The 20,868-nt window shown below is 41.5% G+C and overlaps 1 protein-coding gene across 2 annotated transcripts in view; it reads right to left on the minus strand.

Annotated features, from left to right (window-relative positions):
* Positions 1–422: 422 nt before the first annotated feature.
* KCTD16 (potassium channel tetramerization domain containing 16) overlaps positions 423–20,868 on the minus strand; it is a 299,488-nt gene continuing 279,042 nt past the window's right edge. For both annotated transcript variants that reach the window (XM_004744714.3, XM_004744715.3), the window contains one exon: positions 423–9,577. In XM_004744714.3, coding sequence (XP_004744771.1) covers positions 9,123–9,577 — 455 coding nt within the window. In that variant the 3' untranslated portion in view covers positions 423–9,122. The remainder of the gene's footprint in view (positions 9,578–20,868) is intronic.

Consider the following 20,868-nt stretch of genomic DNA (forward strand, 5'->3'; position numbering starts at 1 on the left):
AACATCATCATATTCATTTGGTGGGTTGTTTTGCTTTTTGTTTTTTGTTTTTTCTTTTCTTTCCTTTTCTTTTGGAATGATATCATGTTTGAAAACACACAGTTTGAAATTCCAACAAATGGTTGAAATAAGAAAGCCAGTTTTTACAAGTTTGGCTTTTCCTTAAATGCACTTCTGTTTGGTTTTGTTATACCAAGGTATTCTAATCATATTTTCTGTATCATAAATATATACATTCATAGTGGGAGAGAATTTTGGAAAACAGAACTCTATTAAACTATCTACGAAACCGATTATAAATAATAATAACCCCTCCAACTCAAAATCCCAGTTTCAAACTATGAGATTTATGTGTGTATTTATGTATGTATAGATATATATATATATACATTTAGATAGATGTACACACATATATACATATATACATGAAATTTATATATAAACACATACATAACACACATGTGTATACATTCTTCATACATGCACACACACATATCTCAGTGCAGTTTCTTTTCTGTAGCTGCCTTTTTTTTCAACTTAGAACAGTAATGATGCAATGCTGGGGGCAGCCAATCATGTTTGGATTTCTGACCTGTCTTGAACAAACATCGATAGTGTTCAAAAGGCCAAAAGGTGAAAGTAGTACATACACACACGTACACACACGTGCACGCACAGACACCTATTTTACTTCTCATGAAATTTGCCCTGGTAACCTCTAACCAGCACAGCAAGCGGGCATAGGTGCCACTGTCCTAACCTGGAATCTATCTTGCCACGTTGGATATGAATACTGATACACATAGGATATCGGCATTCACCAGACACTTGTTCTGTAACATTATTGCCCTTTGATAGGGCTTGTGTCATGAAGTACAGTCTGTAGTAGGCAAAATCACCCCTCCAGATATGTCTTTCCTTTATTTCCTAAGGAAATGAATGTCTAATGGAATTTGCAATTTAAAATAGCTAATGACTTTCGGGAAGGGTGTCTGGATGGATTCCTCCTGGCTATCTTTTGGTTAGAGTAGCAGAAACCAGAAACAGGTGAAATCCAGAGAATAGAGACATTATATAATGATGAGGTGGTTAAACCATCAGACTTGGAGTCCAATAAACCCAAAGGAAAATCTGGCTCTGCCACTATCAAGTTACGTGCTACTCACATTTCTGCATCTCATTGACCTCTGTAAAAAGAGGAGAGTAACAGGCCCTACTCCATTGGGTTGTTACAGGATTAAATGAGATAAGGCATGTAAATCACTTATTAGAGTTTCTGGCACATATTACTTATGTGCACACATTCCTTAATATACATTATTTATAACATAGTATTTAAATTAGAAATCTAGAATGTGGGTCAGAATTACATACAAAAATAATGTAAGTCTAGGATTTGGGTAATCTGAATTCAAGTTCTGTATCACAAATTTGATTCCCTAGTTTATAATGCTCACGACAGTGACCTGTAGATGGTAGGCATGCAACAAATACCCGTTTAATGAATGTATGAACAAATGAATGAATGACTTAAAGTCTCTGAGTTACATTTTCCCTTGTAGAAAATGAGGATGTAAGGTTCTGACCTTGATTCCTTCACTGGGATATTGGTATGGTAAGTTAAAAGAAAAATGTCAAATATTAAGACACCCACATGTATTGTGTCTTAATGAAGTCAGTACATACAAATGATATAAGGCGGCTGAGTAGTCAAGGTTTATTCTTAGACTTGTCACATCTTTGAAAATAAGGGCATAGGGACCTCCTGCATGAGTCCGACAATAATATTGTCCAAGATCTAGGTGTCATCTTTAGTGAGGGAATTTTGAACCTAAAGAAACCAAGTATACAATGAGCAGTTCAAGAGGATGAAATCATTGGCCTATTCTTGGCACTTTTCCCCCCTTTTTCCTGTTTCATTTCTGAGAACCTGTTATTTAGGGTTGCTCAGCTTGAAAAACATCCCCAATCAGGTCACGTGAACTGAAAATGCTCCCAAAACACTTTACACACAACACATTTAGTTGTTATAAGTTTGATGACTTCATTGAAATATCGTTTTTCTGAGGCAAAAAGCAACTGACACAGAAGACCACACACCTGCCCCATCACTACTGAAACCCTGAGAAATAGGACCTCTCTCTCTCTAAATCTCAGCATTCACATCTGTATAAAGGGACAACTGTATCTAATCTCAAATAAACCCTGTACTGATTTAAGGTACTACTAATTACTATTGTGCCATTTCATCTTGTCCTTGACCCAGATGTCTTCTCTCTACGTGGTAAGAATGCTTTGGAAAATTAGAGCCAACCCTTAACTCAGTGCTACTGATATTTTGGGTTGCATAATTATTTGTCATGGGGGCTGTTTTGTGCATTCTGGGATGTTCAGCAACATCTCTGGTCTTTACCCATTAGATGACAGTTAGCACCTCTCAAGTCGTGACAATCAAAATGTCTCCCGGTATTGCCAAAAGTCCCCGGGGCGCAAAAATCACTCCTGAATGAGAGCCGCTGCCTTAAATACACATAACCCACACAAATCAGAGAAGAGTGTTTCCTGAAATTGGTTCTGTCTCTTACGTACAAGAATAAACCACTGACCACTGGCTGCAATTGAGAAAAACTGCTAGTGATCACTGTAAATTCTACGTATATTTTAGCTTGCATGCATTCTTTTTCTTTCCTTTCCTTTTCAACTTTTTTTGAATAAATGCCACTGCCACTAGGGACTATATGAATAAAAATGGGTTTGATTTTTACCCAGAAATCTGTAATGCTTAAATTTCACATCAGGAGACTGTAATGCTTAAATTTCACATCAGGAGACTCCACCTTCTCAAGCACTGACACCCACAGTAAAGACAAAGCTGTGAAACTTTGAAACCAGATTTTTCCCACACGTTCACACAGTGTTACCATGGGCATTAGCCACTGACCCGACATCGACCTAAAAATGGCACGAGTGTGCATACACACTCACATCCACTCACACAGAGGAGCAAGGAGAAAGCAACTCTTCTCCACTGCTTTCTTGTGCATCAATCCTACTTCCATTTGTGAGGGATGGAGCCAACCACCAGCAGCAGAGAGAGTCTGAAGGGCTGCTAGTTTTTATTGTGCAAATGCAGGTGCTAAAGGTTGATTCTAAGAATAAACGGACAAGATGGAAGGGGTTGTTGGAAAAGGGAGACACTAAACCCTCTACTTGGCATGTAAGCTCTTGTAGGAGGCTGATTAACAGGAGAATCACCACTCCTCAGCCCAGGACAGACCCCTTGAGAGCTGCAGGACCAGGGCACGTTTTTCTTCAGCTTTTTCAAAGTAGATTCCCTAAATAAAACAAGGGTGACAGTCTAGGAACTAAAAATTCTTTACCCAGTAAACACCACCTTTTGTTCACAAGAGGAATTTTTCAAAGGTTAGGAAACTGAGGCAGTAAAGGGATCCCACCTGGGAAGCCGAGGAGGGAAGAAAGCGAAATCAAGTTTATCATTTTTAAAAAATCTTGGCCGAATAATCTTAATCAGCGATTCAGGTTTATTAGTTTCATTAGCCATTCTTCCCTTTCCTGGGACAGTCATCTTTACTAAAATATTCACGAAGGATCACCACAAGCATGTATTTAAGCCACTCATTCTTCCTTTCTCGTATCATGTGGGAATTTGTTATCTGCCTAGTTATTCTGTTATATGCATAGAACCAACTGGATCATTGAAACTCTCCAGAATCATTTCTATCTGAATAGAATATGGCCTTCCTTTCTGGCCAGAGTGGAAAAGTATAGAACTTCATCTCCTTCTTGTCGCTGCGTATGAAATATGACCACTGTTTTGAATGGACTCTTCCTTTCCTTCTTTTATATTTCTCTCATGGGTTTTGCTTGCAGTTTTTAGTTAATATTGGAGTTCAGCATCCTCAGCTATCTGAGAGTTTCATAATCCTGCATGAGTCAGTTTGGACAAATTTAGCCATTCAATGACTCAGGAGTTTATTGGGGAAATACAGTTAAATTCACTAATCATTCCATATTAATTTTGGTGGTGTTTGTATGTTCAGTTAATGGAACCACCTTTGGGGCCCTATACACCGCCACTAAGTTATGCATTGTTCTCCAGTTCCTCTGATTCACACTGTACAAGGCCTGGAAATGAACACCTCTCCTTGGGAAAGTTCGTATGTTTTCCTTCCTTGATGGGTATCATAAGGATATATCTCACTCAGAGATGTGCTCCCATCTACCCAGAGGACCCCTAGATAAAACTATATTGATGCAGGTTTTCAGTTTGTCAAAAAACAAAACAAAACAACAAAAAAAAACCAAAAATAAAACAAAATCCAAATGTACAAATACAGATAAATGTTTTCAACAATTTGCATGCTGGGTTATAGAATGGAAAGGTGGCTGACAGGAGGATGAAGGGACAGAGGAGTCATGATGCTCCTCTGCCCTGGTCCTGGGATGCTCTTCTTTGGGCCTTTCCTCTTCATGAATAACGCAAACTCTGACTTCTTTGTCGTGGAAAGAAAGTGAAAGGAAGTGAGAAAATGTGGGCCTCTGCACAGTCAAATCCTCAACGGCAGCATTTCTTAAAGGAAGGTCCACAGACCATCTCATCAAAATCATGAGAAATGGTGGACCCCAATGCAGATTCCTTGGCCCAGCTCAAAGTTTCTGAATGACTCTCTGGGACTAAGGTAAAGGCATCTGCATTTTTACAAGTGCTACAGATGATTTTTGTGCATGGTGAGTATTGAAAATCACTGCTAAAAAGTTTGCAGTGAGGCTCACGAAGAAAGAATCTCTGTTCTAATGCATGTTGCAAGATGAGAAATATAGACATTTCAAACATAGAAGCTCTGTGGTTGCATCACAACATGGTGGTGATTAAAGTTTCAGACTCTTTTCTTTCGGCAGTGGTGGAGAGCAATAACCATTTCATCTAAAACCAGAGAGATGAAGGCAATATAAATCAAACCCATTCCAGCAGGTTTCATTTGGTCTAATTTCTTTGCAGATATTAATCATTGTACAGTCCTATACAAATGACATTAACGCCATTTTAACTCATAATACAGAATACTCACTCTGATTCCTTCTCTAGTGTATTATTTTGACAATACAAATGAAAACTCTATAAATTGGAACAGTGGGCCATCAAGATTGCAAGATGCCAACAATACCAAGACATTAAAGAGAGAAATGGCGCATGCTAAACCTATAACCCAGCATGCAAATTGTTGAAAACATTTATCTGCCACAGAGTCACCAGGGGGAAAAAATAACTCTCTTCATTTTTCCTATGAAAATGGCTATGTCAAGTGGAGATGACAAAGAATTCTTCCTAAAAGTCCACAGAAAGACTCTTATTAATTCTAGCAAAGATTATCTAGGAAGACCAAGGTTATTAAGATTCCACAACATGATATCTAGTGGCAGAAAATACCAGCGCTCAAGCTCTCCGGGTTTAATCATTATGGTAAATACAAAGGTGGAAGGTTAAATCTGTAACAAAGGAAAATGTCTAAGAATCAAAGTTCGGCTCCCATTACGGGAGTTGGTATCAAGCAACTTTTGCAAACCACCATATATGCCTTTTCTTTTTGTCACTGGAGCATGTTTTGCTTGGCAGAGACAAAGGACCATCAGAAGGGAATCTAAAGGCCAGCGAAGCAAAAGTAATCCAGAAGCACAAGGAGTTGACAACGAAGAGGACCCACCATGGAGAGCACGCATCTGCACCTGGGAATGAAGCTGCCTCTGAATCACACAGGGGCATCTGAAAAGTGAAAAATCCATTTGTTTTCTCCCTAAATTGAATCAGGCGGGGGTAAACATAGCTATGGGGGAGTAAAGAGCGAAGGGAACACATGATTTGTGCATTGTTCCCTTTTGTTTTAATTTGCCGTGCATGCATTTCCAGTCAGATAGCTGCCTACGATCACAAAGGGTAACACCACTGCATATAGCGGAGGCCACTTCACTGGATTGTTTTTGTGACTACATCTCAGTGCAGCTTTTTCTTAGAGGGGAGGGAGAGCACACCAACACAGCAATCTCACAGCTTTATTTTCCTCTCTTCCCCTTTTCCTGCTGAACTGTTTTCGATAGTGGGTAGGACGACTTGATAAATATATTCCTGACTCCAGGAGATCCACATTAACCTGTAGTGAGTGACCTCCCAATGTCACCAGATTTTAGCATTGCAGGATTACCCACCAGGCCACCTAATTCAGGGTTCTACGTATATGATTCCTCATGCATTTGATCCATCTGCTGCTATTAGTTTATTTGTATCAGCAAATTATGACCTCCATCATAACCAATATTCAAGAGGTGAACCACACATATGGTTCTGTCCAGAAGTGAGCTAAAAGTTCTTAAAACTTTTAAGCTCAGGGAAACAGGCATGAATCAGGATTAATAGAGCACTTAATTCTTTAACTCACTTCACTTACCCAGAAATCGTTTTCAATGTGGTAAGCCACCTACACCCTACTTGATAACTTCACTCAAACTAGGACTGAATGTTTCCACTGACTTCTCCTTAGAGCTTTTTACTGACCAGGTCTATATTCATCTCTCTACCAACACCCACACAAATAAACATCTAGCTGCTGTCTTAGCTATCTGGGATATTTGGGTGGGTGTCCATCTAGAGATGGTCCAAATTGAAAATGTTAGTATTGTTTCAATCATATTTCTTACCACTAGTTTTATTCACTAGAGGGTATAAGGAATACCTAAGCAGAAAAAAATTCATGAGGTGTCAAGGGACAGAAAAAGTATGCCAGGAACATCGTCTTTGCAGTATTCGGTTTCCTGTTTAAAGCAGGCAGTGGAAGTAGTGGGTTGTCTGATTTCTTCCTCCTTCTTTAGTTCTTACCAGTGTATCTCTATCTTACTACCATTAGAGTTAGGTCTGAAATTTAAGGAAATTGGAACTTGGACACTTTATGCAGATCCCAGACTCCAATAGGGCCACAAACATCATCTGACCTACATAAGTTTGAAGATATTTTATCTATCTTCAACTTCCATTTGAGCCATTAAATTCTGTGATTCTTGCAGGATCCTCTATTAACAGGATGATGTGGTATTAAGAAACATTGAAAGGAAAGAAGACACATTGGTAGAGCCTTAAAAACTATGCTGTAGTTAAGAACAAATGCCTGCTAATGTATTAACCCATAAAAGAACACCACTTAAATTCATAAATGAATTATTAAATTATCATAAATGATAATTCTCCTGACAACTCAACTCCCCAAATGAACTTTCTTTTTCACTCAAGTAGACCTTTAAATTCCATTTGAGTCTTAGGATCAGAAAACATCAGCTGAGTCTGTGGCCCAGATGTGAGGGTAAGAATTAAAAAAATTCAGGAAGATAACCATGTACTCATGGTCACTCATAACAGGAACCATGAGAGAACCTCCTACATAATAAATGTGCATCAACAAAATATTTCAAGAGGAAGCAATTGGTTATTATATTCCCTCCTACAGACATTATCTAGTTGCCTTTATTACCTGTCACACATATATACATACACACACACACACACAATAAAAAATATTAAGAGTGCTTGGCACACAAATAATGCTTGAAAAATCATTTTTTAAGTTCCCACTGAAATGCATGAGGAATGCTAAAAATAAAAATGGGTTTTTAATCTTCATTTACCACAAGCCTATGAAAGAGCTATTGGTACATGTAGAATACAGAGTCATACGGATAGATGGCTATCAACAGTTTCTGTTTGGCTGTGTCTATACAGGTCAAAGATGTATTCGAGAAAGATAGTTTAGAAAGCCAAAACCTTAATTCTGAAGCTTTAGTTATCTAGTTGGGCTTTTCACAGACATCAGGGAAATGACAGCCAAATCATAGTATAGGCACAGCCAAATCCCCAAATCCCACAGACAAAACTGGCTATAAGAAAGTAACAACGTAGCACTGTAGTTGTAAAAAAAGTCATGAGAAATTATTAGGCGATGTGTGGAATACAATTCCCTCTCAAGGAAACAAAAGGCCAGACCCTTATTCAAGTACTGTGTGTTGTTCTTACTTCCACAACTACACAGGGATGCAGAGAACTGAATGTGGGTCACATGAAAAGGCCACACCATTAAAACATGGGTAGTAAGTACTCTGAAAACATTGAGAAACGGAAGGTAACTCAGCTCAGGGTAGAGAAGGCTGAGTGTGGGGTCACTGAGTCATAATTTTTGTGGATACGAATGTTTGTTTCTTTAATACAAAGAATGTTTTACTAAGCTCTTCTCACCCTCTCCTAGTGCAGAGAAAGAGCAAAACTGTAAAATGGAGCCTGAGGGTGTTAATTTCAAAATAAGGAAGACAATTTGTTGACGACCAGGGTTACTCGATGTTGGAAAGTGTTGCCAAGAGAGGCTGGGAAATCTTCCCAGAAGGGTTTTAAGAAGGGAGCAGAGGCTCATCTGTGTCTAAAGTAGTCAAAGAGAGTGCTGCTGGGAGCAGGGGTGTTCCCCTTAGTATATCCAGGCCCTGGGGACATGTGTGCTGTGTGTATGTACAGACATCGTTGTGCTTGTGTTGCACAAATACTCATGCATACGGCATCAATATAAACTGGCACGTAATAGATTTGAGTGAAAAGTCATATAAATCTGCCATTTCCCCCCTTACCCCATAAACAAAAGGGAAAAGGAAAATTAAAAAACCCAAACATATGCCATTGGGCCAGATCTCTTTCTACCACATTCTCATTCAAAGGAGGGAGGTAGAAGATGAGAGAAAAACCCAGTTTGGGATAAAGGACTCCCAAAGCCTCTCAGCTACTCTTTGGTAGCCGGCTCTCATTTTACATAAGATACTCAGCACATGGTATCCAGTAAACACACAAACAAGGAACCAAAAAGAGATTTTCTTATCATTCCACATCTGGAAAGAAATCTACCCTGTGGATTTAAATGTTAAGGTGAACTAGGTCAATAGGCAGTAGTATATCAATGGGCTACTGTGTTCTAACAAACATATTGTTAGTTGTTACTTTCCTTTCCGAATACGAATTTCGTTAGGAGGTTTATTTCCAAATGGTGACACAATTGGTTTCTTCTCCCACCCCCAGCCCTCCCCTATAGATGATACTTCCGTAAAAGTTCAGATTGCCAAGGATGTTTTCTCTCAGGGAACCTATCTGGGATTTTGATCTTTAGGAAATCCTGAATGCATTTCTCCAGCTCTTCCTCAATTGAGAGCTTTTCCTTAACAGCTTTTTTTTTGCTGCTCATGTTCGACTCCCTGGAGCCTGAAGTCAGAGTCCGGAGCAGATCGCTTTTCCGCCGCATCTCGGACTGTTGGATCAGCTGCACGGGTCCCTTCTTGATGGGACGGTCCAGAGTCTGGATGTTGGTCTGGCGTGTCACGGGCCCACAGATGACCGTCTCCTGGGGAGAGCTGGCCTCAGACTGACTGTCACAGCTGGAGGTGGAGAGGTCGTTGCAAGATGTGCCGCTCTCCCCTTCTTTGTCACCTGTGGCGTTCTTGCAGCAACAGTCGCAGTGGGAGGGTGACCACCTCGAAGGCTCACCTGCAAGCAAGCACAGTACCCAAGGGGTTAATGCCAGCCAGCTCAGCCCAGAGCGCACAGCACCTGCACGCATGCACACACACACACACACACACACACACACACACTTACAAGTGTCCACAATCATGTATTTACAAGAAGTGGGGTGGCACACAGGATAGGCTGCAACATGAGCACCTAAAAGTCAAGTGCACTGCAAGAAGGAAGTTCGTAACTGCATGCTGGGCTTCAGTCCACAGGCACTGCAGCCAGCTACTTAGCTACACCATGTACCAATCTTGTCACCTTGGCAGTCCCCTTACATTCTCAAAGCTTCTGTCTCTTCCCCTGGGAGATGAGGATTATCAGTTGCCTACTTCCTAGAGTTGTAGAGAGAGTATAGATAAATCAAGTGAAATTCTTAACGAGGTACATAGCACAGTCTCAATAAATGCTACCTGATTTTACCATGGCTGGTGTTAAGCCTGGATCCAGAGCTCCACGTTATTGCAGTCCAGTACAACAACGGCAGTCTACAAGAGTCAGGGGGCGCTTACTCTGTGCCAGCCCCCCAAGTAAGCTCTGGGTACCCATCATCTCACCGGAGCCTCATGATAATTCTACGAGTAGCTCCACTCCTAGATTTCATACAAGGAAACTAAGACCCTGAGAATTTAAGAAACTTGCCCTAGTTTGCACATTTTGTAAGAGGCAGAGTTGGGATTTGAGTGCAGATTTCCCAAGTACCACAACCAAAGCAACTAACCATTTGTTTTTTTCAACTTGTGGGACGGTAAAATTCCTGCTTTTCTTTAAAAACAATGTTCAGGGTTTAACTTCTCTCTCTGAAGTGTCTGTTTACCTCTCCTCAAAAATATTTATCATTTCCTCCTCTGAATTATGGTTTTGTTTTGTAAGGGCTTCTAATATTGCACAAATCACATTATGATATTCTTTTTCACTTTATTCATTTCAGCTACTCACCATGAACTCTCCAAGCTGGGCATAGTCAAGTGTCCATTGTTGTAATTCCAGCAAGTGGCTCAGAGTATGGTATAGAAACTCAATAAAGGCTGTATCCTTCTAGTAATGTTTAAGTACCTGGATTCAGCCACACCTGGAGCTGGTCCTGTCAGTGGACTTTTAAGTTATATAATCCCACTATCTTATATTTAAGCCAGCATGAGTACCTCGCTCCCTCTTCCCCTCAGTATTGATTCACCGCACTGTAATCAGCTATTTGGAGACAGACCCATTTTTCAGATACACAGCTAGTGGCTCCCTGAGCTAGAAAATCCACACTTACAGCACAAAGCAAGTTCCTGAACATAAGTCACTTCTCCCAGCCTTCTATCCCCTGAACATTCAGTCTTCTTAGGTCATGAACTTGATACTATTTACTTATCATACATTATATGCTAGGCTATTTCATATAATTCACTGCACTTAAGCCATAAAAATGAAAGGAAATGAATCCCCTTTATAATGCTAATATTGAGGACAAGGATAATGTAGTATCTACATATGTTTAAAAGGAGACCCAGTTTGATTTGTGCTATATCTTACTCTCATAATCAATCAATCACATTATAAGATCCTACTTTACTGGCACCTCTAATATGGCCAAAGTAGAGGAAACCTAGAATGGAAACTAATAGGAAAGTTATATCCTGTCTTCTTGTTAAAGGCCTGTCATCCATATACTGAATGATTTAACTATTTATGGAAACTTATGTATTTTCCAGAAGGAGTAAAAAGAAGTCCCTTATAAATCGCAACTCCAAAATTATCTCTAAAGTATATCCACTCTTTCAACCCACTTTTTAAAATGTGACTGAGTAATCATTGTATTTATAGACCCATTAAATGAAATGCAACAATCCAATTAGCCAAAAGGAATCACCACAGCAATAACGTCCTACTTATCCCTGGCTATTACCAGTAAATATCTTCCATGCAACAGAGAAACTGCTCAACATGTACCAGCTGCTGACGGCAAATATCAGCAATAGGAAATCTTTTCTCTGCCAGTCCAGATTCTGAGGGTATCGTTTTTCTTCTTCCAAAGGCAGAATCTGCCTCTACCTCTCCAAACCCAGCCATCCCTAGACTAATAGGACTTGATGGAGAAATGGCTCCAATGCATTGGGTCAAAACAAGGTAATCATTATCAATCCAGACCTGGTCTAGTTTGATCCTTTATGAGAAAAGTTCAGAAACTAACCTAAGCCTTAAAAAAATAGAAGAAGAAAAAAAGGAGAGGAACGAGGAGACAGGGGAAGAAGACATATGTGCTGAGATATGCCTGTGCATTACCTTAAAACAAGATGACGAACTATTTTGGCCATAAACCCTGCTGAACCAGTAGAAAGACAAGTCTGTGTTTTTCTCCCCAAGAGTTACCTTCCCCACTGTAAAGTCGTTTCATGACTTAGGGAAACCTAAGGCTTTTTTTTTTTTTTTTCAAGATTTTATTTACTTATTTGACAGAGAGAGATCACAAACAAGCAGAGAGGCAGGCAGAGAGAGGAGGAAGCAGGCTCCTGCTGAGCAGAGAGCCTGGTGCGGGGTTCGATCCCAGGACCCTGAGATCATGACCCAAGCCAAAGGCAGAGGCCTTAACCCACTGAACCACCCAGGCGCCCCCCTAAGGCTTTTCTTTTTTCTTTCTTTTTTTTTTTTTTTAAAGATTTTATTTATTTTATTTGACAGAGATTACAAGTAGGCAGAGATGCAGGCAGAGAGAGAGGGGAGGAAGCAGGCTCCCTGCTGAGCAAAGAGCCCGGTGCGGGGTTCGATCCCAAGACCCTGGGATCATGACCTGAGCCGAAGGCAGAGGCTTTAACCCACTGAACCACCCAGGCGCCCCCCCACTAAGGCTTTTCTAAAGGGCAATTTAACAACACAAACACCACCATGGGAGGGAGCCCTGCATGTTTCTGTGAAAAACTGCACACAATCCTCCACTGCATGTCTAAGGCCAGAATGCAGAGCAGATGCAGCTATCTTCCCTGAACTGCCACGATGATCGTGGGTTTAAATGTCAGCTGGGATCCTCCAGCTTCCAGGCAAATAGAAATATTACTTTCTACTTATTCTAGGAGCTATCACTATTAAAGGGAAATTGAACAACTTAATTTTAGTGAAGCCTGTTATACTACAACATGTTTCAATATTTTATGAGAACATTTGAATGTTTTAACATTTTCAGCAAGACAATTCATAAGGAGGCTTCTGAAGTTCATATATTAAATCAAGGAAAAGATGGTATGAATGCAGCTGGAGGTCCTGTGTGAAGAGTCATCATGAAATTTAAAACCCGTTAAATGTGAGAAGATAACCACTCTGGTTTTTTGGGGTGGGGGGAGCACTGTCTGTCTCATTACCCCCTTCCCAAGAACTTGACCAGAGCAGAGGTTTTAAACCATAGCAGAGAAGTAACGTGTGTGGGCTGTGGACCCACTTGCCCTCGCGGCCCCACTGACATGTGCTCACCAGTCCTGGCAGATGTGGAAGGAGCTGTGAAGGGCCAATTCTGTAACTCAAGGTATTCTAGAATCTCTCCAATTATAGCAAATTATGATCTCATTACAATATACTTTTGCTCCCCATCAGCTGAGGTTTTTCAATACCAACTGGAATAATTTTCTCCGTTTGAAGAGAAAACAGGTTACAACTGATTAGCCAGATGTAGGAAAGAAACCATTTCATCCCAAGGAAAGTCTCATTTATTGATATTAAAAGGGTAAAAAAAAAAAAAGTCTAATGTCTTTTGAAGGGTTTATTAACAGGCTAATGGTCAAAAAGCACAATAGCTCTACTTTTTTTTTTTTTTTCAAGATTTTATTTATTTGACAGAGAGAGATCACGAGTAGGCAGAGAGGGAGAGAGAAAGAGAGAGAGAGAGAGAGAGAGAAAGAGAGGAAGGAGGAAGAGAGCCGGATAAGGGACTCTATCCCAGGACCCTGAGATCATGACCTGAGCTGAAGGCAGAGGCTTAACCCACTGAGCCACCCAGGCAGCCCTCTACTTTATTTTTAAATAAACCACTGCTTAATTTGTTGGATATTATATCACTTTTGGTGCCTGGCACATAATAGAGGTTTGATAACTGTTTGCAGAATGAATGGATGACCCAAACACACGTGTTAAATTGTATCAAAATCATAATGCAGCAGCACAGATTGCAGACTCCAGAATCAGGCCCCACAATTTGTCAGTTTGGATAAAAAATTCTTCACCTCCCTGAGCCTTAATTTACTCATCTAAAAAGTGAGGCTAATAATAGTATCTCCCGGGGTGCCTGCGTGTCTCAGTGGGTTAAGCCTCTGCCTTTGGCTCAGGTCACGATCTCAGGGTCCTGGGATCGAGCACTTCATCAGGCTCTCTGCTCAACAGGGAGCCTGCTCCCCCCCCCTCTCTGCCTGCTGTTCTCCCTACTTGTGATATCTCTCTCTCTGTCAAATAAATCAACAAAATCTTTAAAAGTAATAATAGTATCTCCCTCACAGAGGTTTTAGAAAAATGAAATGAGACAATTAATGTAAAGGTGTCTCATGGTTTGAAGCACCCAGTAAATGTTCTATTCATTCATACCTATTTGCTCTACTAAAAGCCAGGCACGAACCTACATAAACCACACAAAGGAGGAGCATGTTCGACAGGATTTGGTATGTTTCCCCCAATATGCTCTACAATCAATTCTTAGGTCTGGCTGGAACATCATGTGAGGAAGGGCACTGATGCTGACGCTAGACTCATCGAGAAAATGTATAATGACATTTACTAATGCCTGGATTTGCTGTGGGAGCACAGAGTAGCTGCAACATGTGCAGTGTCTGGCATACAGTATGTGACCAGGGGACAGTTTTGGAAAGAAGTTTCCTTTACTGCACAGTGCTTACAATTTCACAAATGGATGAGTCTTCTGAAATAAGAATTTGCTTGAAAACACATAAATTAAATTCAAACCCAGAGCCAGGAATAATCTGTATTTTGGATTAAGGGGTGGGGGGGAGGAACAGGACCCTAAATCACCCTAAGTCCTTAAAGCTCAAATCTTCCAACATTTTAAAACTCTGAAAAACTGAGGACCAGTCAGGCAAGTTGTATGATTGTATGTGGCCCCTTTGGACCATAGTCCTAACTGCAGATGTCTTTACTGATAAAGAAGGAATAAAAGAGGAGAGACTACAGAATACTTCTCCCCTATGAAAAATTCAAACCAAGCTGAGTGAAACATGACTTAGCAAACTCACAAAGTGCTTATGCATTTTTAAAAGAGGCAGCTCTGCAATCTACCCACACTTCAAATTCTCCACCTGCTAATGGTTGTGAACACAATGCACATCATTTACAGCAACAGCTGGGAAAACTGCTTTCCCCTGTCTTCTCTGTCAATGATGGAGGAGCCTGCCAGTCTGGGAGCTAGGTGGCCAGATCTAATTTATGGAGGCTGCTGAAAGACTTTCCTGGTATCCCAGCTGAAAAGTCAATAATGGCCAAATTGATGTTTTTATAATTCTGCTAACCTTGGAGAAGATATTTCGTAGTAGAGACTGGGAATAGGCAGGCTGTGTAAGCTTCTGAGAAAATACATTTTCCGGCTTGATAATCATCCTCTCTTGCTTCCTTTCCACTCTTGGACATTTGTCCTTGGATGGGCCCAGCTGGGGCTCCTCATTAAGAGGTGGCAAAGTTGGGTAAGAGCAGACAGTTAAAATCACTCATACATTAGTCAGGGCCAGTCGAGAAAACAGGCATTGTACCTGTAATCTTCATAGGGAGAATTTAATATAAGGCATTGGTAAAACAGGTACTGGAGGGGTGAAAAAGATGCAGAAAGACTGCAGGAGGCAGCCACCACTTCTAGGGCTGGGGAGACAAATCGAAGACGGGGTTATCAGAACCCGGAAGCTTGCAAGAGCCACCATGTGGAGGTTATGCCTAGGCATCCAAGGAGGGCACGTTGCCTGTCGGTCCTGGTATCTCTGAAGGGCCTGGCTCTGCAGGGTACAGAACAAAACAAAATTGCGAACTGGGAATAAAATAAACAAATAAACAAATAAAGTTTATTCTGGTAATAAAATAAACAAATAAAGGCTGGGTTGATGCTGATGAGTAGCATGTTGACAAGGAGTCCCTCCTCTGTTCCTGTCCTCCAGCCTTTCTCTCGCAAACCCTGTGACAGCACAGACCCCAAGGGGAAGCGTGCTGGGCCAATGCAAAGTGTGGTTAGCTGAATCGCAGCCCGAGCATCACAAGGCAGAATCAAGAAGTGGATTTGGAACTGAGAGACAACAGCTTAATAAGAGTGTGCTGACCCTGCCAGGGATGGGAAAGAAAAGAAAGACAGTTCTTGACCTGCCAGAACCTGTGCTCAGACACAGGAGTTGGGAAATGGAAACAACAGAAAGCTCTCACTGAGTTCAGTTCCTGCCCTGCTGCCCTTTCTTATACCTTAGGGTTTTGTATTTGCTCTCCTTCTGCCGCAAACAGTTGTATTTCTGATATTCACCTGTTTAGTTCCTTTTTGTCCTCCAATGCTCAGTTTAGACATCACTTTCTCAGAGCAGCCTCACCTCTACCCCCCACCCCAGTTGAAGCCAGTCCCAATCTCCAGCTTACCTCTTCTGCACCATCACCATGGGTAATTAGGGAGGTGTTTCTACATTTATTTGTTCAATGTCTGTTTCCCCACACCTGACTATAGAGCCCATGTTTGTTCCTTTCTGGCAAACTCCAAGCCACATACAGACAAGCGTTTCGGGGCACATCGTAGTAGATGCATGACAAGTGAACGGGAGAGGAGATGGATGATGGCACAGAAAATAAATTTTGGTTTAGGGTGTGTGAAAGAGACAGTAAAGCTTCCACACACACGGAGGAAAGAGAAATCTTGACATGCCGAAGTAGTTAAAATGGAAAATATTTAGGCATACCACTAGGCATGTAACAACAATGTGCTGACCGGCATAGGTTAACAGCAGGATCCACAGGCATATCCAGAATTGAATCAATGTATGTATGTGCTTGTGTGTATACATACATATATAATTTTTTAACTGATCATCATTCAATTATTTTATTGACACAGACACAGAAAAAATCCTTAGAGCCATTATACAGCTTCAGTAAAAATTAACTTTCCTAACCATTCTATCATGGGTCTCTCTATTCATAACTGTTCTCCAATGTGGTGATGCTCAGTCATACCCTCCCAGCTCAGGATTTTCAGTTGTGGGGTTTCCCTCTGAATAAAGCAATGTGATGGTGTGCTATAAGGCAGGAAATCCTGAATTCTGGCCTCCTGGCCTATTGCCTTGCTCTTCCAATGTTCCTGGATAACACCCCTACCTCATTTTCCAGGCACTTCTTGCCCTTTTCTTCCTTTCTTCCTGCCTACTGTATTTCCTCCTCCTAGTCTCAGCATTTCTCTGTTAAGATCCTACATAGTTACTCCTGCCCCCAAAGTCCTCATTGCCCTGTTTCATAGGCAAGTCCCACAGCCCATCCTGATCCCTTTTCTTACCCAGGGCCTCTAGCGTGGCCATTCCCTTTACATTTTTCTTTACTGATTTTTCAAGAGTTTGAACTAGGGGTCCGAACAACTCCCCCCTGCATAACACCTCTCAATCAACATCTAAGGGTCTTCTGTCTCATAGAATGAAATGTGTATGTCATTATTATAGGGGTTGTTTGTCCCCTTTTCAGTAGAAACACTCCCCCCCCTTTTTTTTTAAGAAAGAGAGCATGAGAGGGGAGAAGGTCACAGGGAGAAGCAGACTCCCTATGGAGCTGGGAGCCTGGTGGGAAACTCGATCCCAGGACTCTGGAATCATGACTTGAGCCAAAGGTAGTCGCTTAACCAAGTGAGCCTCCCAGGTGCCCGAAACACCGTTTTTCTCCCTTTTGGGAACTACCTCTTCCTAACTCCATGTGGTCCTGAAAGGACCATCACCCATACTGCCATGCCTAGCCACAAGGGGAGGACATCTGATCCATATGTGAACTTCCCATGTTTCAACCATGAGACCCAAGTTATGTGAACCTGAGTCTTCAATGAAACTGAGCCACTGGAGTTTATGGGTAATATATATTCTATGATACGGGCTGTTGCCAAGATAGGGGAATGTGAGTTCACTGGGCACCTTCCCTACAGGTTGGCAAGAGGACATTCATGCACAAAGAAGCCAAGCAAGACAGGCAAAACTGAGCATAGTCAAGAGATAGAACTGACTTGTGTCTGTGTTGTCTCAAGTTGGCCCCATTCCTAGGCTTATAATTTCATAAACCCGAAATTCTCTTTCTATGAGTTAGTTTTGTCTTAAATATGGTAAGAGTCTTGAACACAACATCACATTCATATAACTGACTGTCTAATTTACCTGTGTCATTCTCTAGCACTTGTGTAACTCTAGCACTAACGCTGGCCAGTTCTTCAAGGGCAAGTACTCCCACATAGCTAAACTACTTTATAGGTAAATAGTTTCTTTAGTGAATGGTACCTCTTCTCTACCTAGTTCCAACAAAGCTGACTAACACTCTCAGGAGACACTCAGGCTCTCCTGCCACCTGTTGTACACAGCCAATCTTGGCATGGGTAACAGCTATACTTCCAAAAACAGAAACTTAGCATAATTATAATAGATCTAATTTATTGAGGGCCCCCTTTGTGCTGATTATAGTGCTCAACACCATATATAATCTTCACAATATTATATGAGGTGGATGTTCTTCTTTCCTTTTTATGGAAGAGGAGATTGTAGGTCAAAGTGGCCAATTACCCAATCCAGTTAAAAAGTGGACAAGTGACAAACTGAGATTCCAATTCAGATCTATTAGTACAAAGCCTCTGCTCTTTTGGGGGGACAGTATTCAATACCACAAGAGTTTTCTTTTCTTTTCTTTTTTTTAAAGATTTTATTAATTTTTTTACAGACAGACAGAGAGAGAGATCACAAGGCAGAGAGGCAGGCAGAGAGAGGAGGAAGTAGGCTCCCCACTGAGCAGAGAGCCTGATGCGGGGCTCGATCCCAGGACCCTGAGATCATGACCTGAGCTGAAGGCAGGGGTTTAACCCACTGAGCCACCCAGGCAACCCCCACGAGAGTTTTCTATCAGAAATACTAAAAATTCTAATAGGCCCCAAAGGTGGAAGTGTTGACTTTAAGACATGATAGCCCCAGTGATTTCAGCACTTCAGTCACTTTTAGAAGTAATCAGCTAACTAAACAACTTGAAAATCCACAGGACTGTTACCATTATACTTATATAAGAAATCTTAATTCTGCTCTCTGAGCTGACTAGAAAGAACTGAAAGCGGCGAAATGAAGTGTCACGGTTGCTCTTCCTGATGTGTGGGCACGCTGTCTCCCTCCACCATGCATCAGTGCCACCACAGCTGCCCTGGAAGCAGTCAGCAGTATCTCAAGTACGCACCCAATTCGTACAGAAAAAAACCCCTTTGCCAGTTAATTAAGATAGAATAGTTGCTAATACTGCTTAATGAATTTTTTTAAATATTTTATTTATTTATTTGACAGACAGAGATCACAAGTAGGCAGAGAGGCAGGCAGAGAGAGGAGGAAGCAGGCTCCCCGCCGAACAGAGAGCCTGATGCGGGTCTCGATCCCAGAACCCCGGGACCATGACCCGAGCCGAAGGCAGAGGCCCTAACCCACTGAGCCACCCAGGCGCCCCTGCTTAATGAATTTTAAATAACCAATCAATATGCGATACCTTCTCAAAAGGGAAAAAAAATCAAAACACAATGATCTATTGTTTATTGGCAAATACAAACCTAAACTTCTATTGATCCTCCTGGTAGAATTAAAAAAAAAAAAAAAAAAGCCAAATTAACCCAGAGAAGTTGTTTACAGGCTAGAGAACCCTGAGAATTTATGAGAGTCACGGATAACATGAAAGTGTCTTAAAGATATTTGTAAGTCATAAAGTACTTTAAAGGGAGTTAGGTTGACCAGAAAACTTTAGACGGTGAGAAGCACGGCCAGCCATGAGAAGGATCACCTGGATGATGGTGCAGAGCTCACTGCAAGCAGGCCCACACAGATCCTTGGGGTGCCAGACCTGGAAAGGACCTCAGAGGCCCCTGAGTACCCTCGTTTTATAATGAGGAGAAAGAAAGGAGCCCAAGAGTAAGTGTCAAAGCCAAACTCCAAGTCTGGAGCCCTGTCTGAGATCTTGCCAGAGACACAGCTTGGAAGGTGTGGAGCGCTACAAGCAAATAACACCTCCAACTTTTGACTGTTTCATATCTGGACAATCTTTCATCTGGGGTGGGAAAACTCACAGCAAGAGTCCACTGCCGAGTACAGTCAAGATGAGCACAAGACAGAAGGGTCTGGAGAGAGCAGATTCCTACCATATGATCACACACCTAATGGTCAGAGAGAGAAAAATGGTAAAGAGAGAGAGAAATGGTGAGCAAGAAAGACAGAGAGGCAAAGACAAAGGAGGGAGCATGAATGGTCCCTCTACCTGAGGATAATGCAGAGCTGTGTTTGTACCTAACTTTGAGCCAGACACAGGGCCTGGCACTTTACCTGCACCAACTCACTGAATCATGATAACCAGTGAAGGGACTTAAGGAATTCCGCCACCTAATTCCCACCTCCTGAATAGGAGGCTCCAAAGGACCACACTTCCCCAGCTCTCAGGAAGACTCAAATTCCAGAGATTTACTCAGAGTCCACATCTCAAAGGCCTTCTTTTAAAGTGCCTGTACCCACGGTGTGAGAACAAGTCTGACACCTCAGTGTGAATTAGTTTATCACAATGTTTGGACGTGACAGAGGAAGCCTAGGAATTCACAAAAGGCATTAATGAAAAACGAGAACGTACCACGTGTCATGTGTATGCTAAGTGCTTTACAAATACTTTACTCTAACAACAGTCTAAGGCAAGGTTTCCCATTATTGACATTTGCGCAGAATGGTTCTTTGCTCTGGGGGCTATCCTGTACATCACAGGATCTGTATCTGCAGACCATGCCTGGCCTCTATCACTACTCTCTACTTACTCCCTTCTTCAGTGAAGAACTAAAAAGCACTGGGTACTGCCAAATGTCCTCTGGGCAGCAAAATCACCTCTAGTTGAGAACTACTGTTCTAAGGTAAGTAGTATTCTTATTTTATGGTAAGAAAATGGAATTCCACAAATTTGACTAATTTGCTCATGAGTCACAAAGCTAGTAAAAGGTGAAACTAGGATTTGATTTTTGGTAGATCTGACTCCAAGACTATTACTTGTTCCACGGTTATACTCTGATGCTCCTATGAAACGTTGCTTCT

Source organism: Mustela putorius, unplaced genomic scaffold (genome assembly GCF_011764305.1).
Source record: "Mustela putorius furo isolate JIRA1106 unplaced genomic scaffold, ASM1176430v1.1 tig00000145_pilon_pilon_pilon, whole genome shotgun sequence".
Lineage (NCBI taxonomy): Eukaryota > Metazoa > Chordata > Mammalia > Carnivora > Mustelidae > Mustela > Mustela putorius.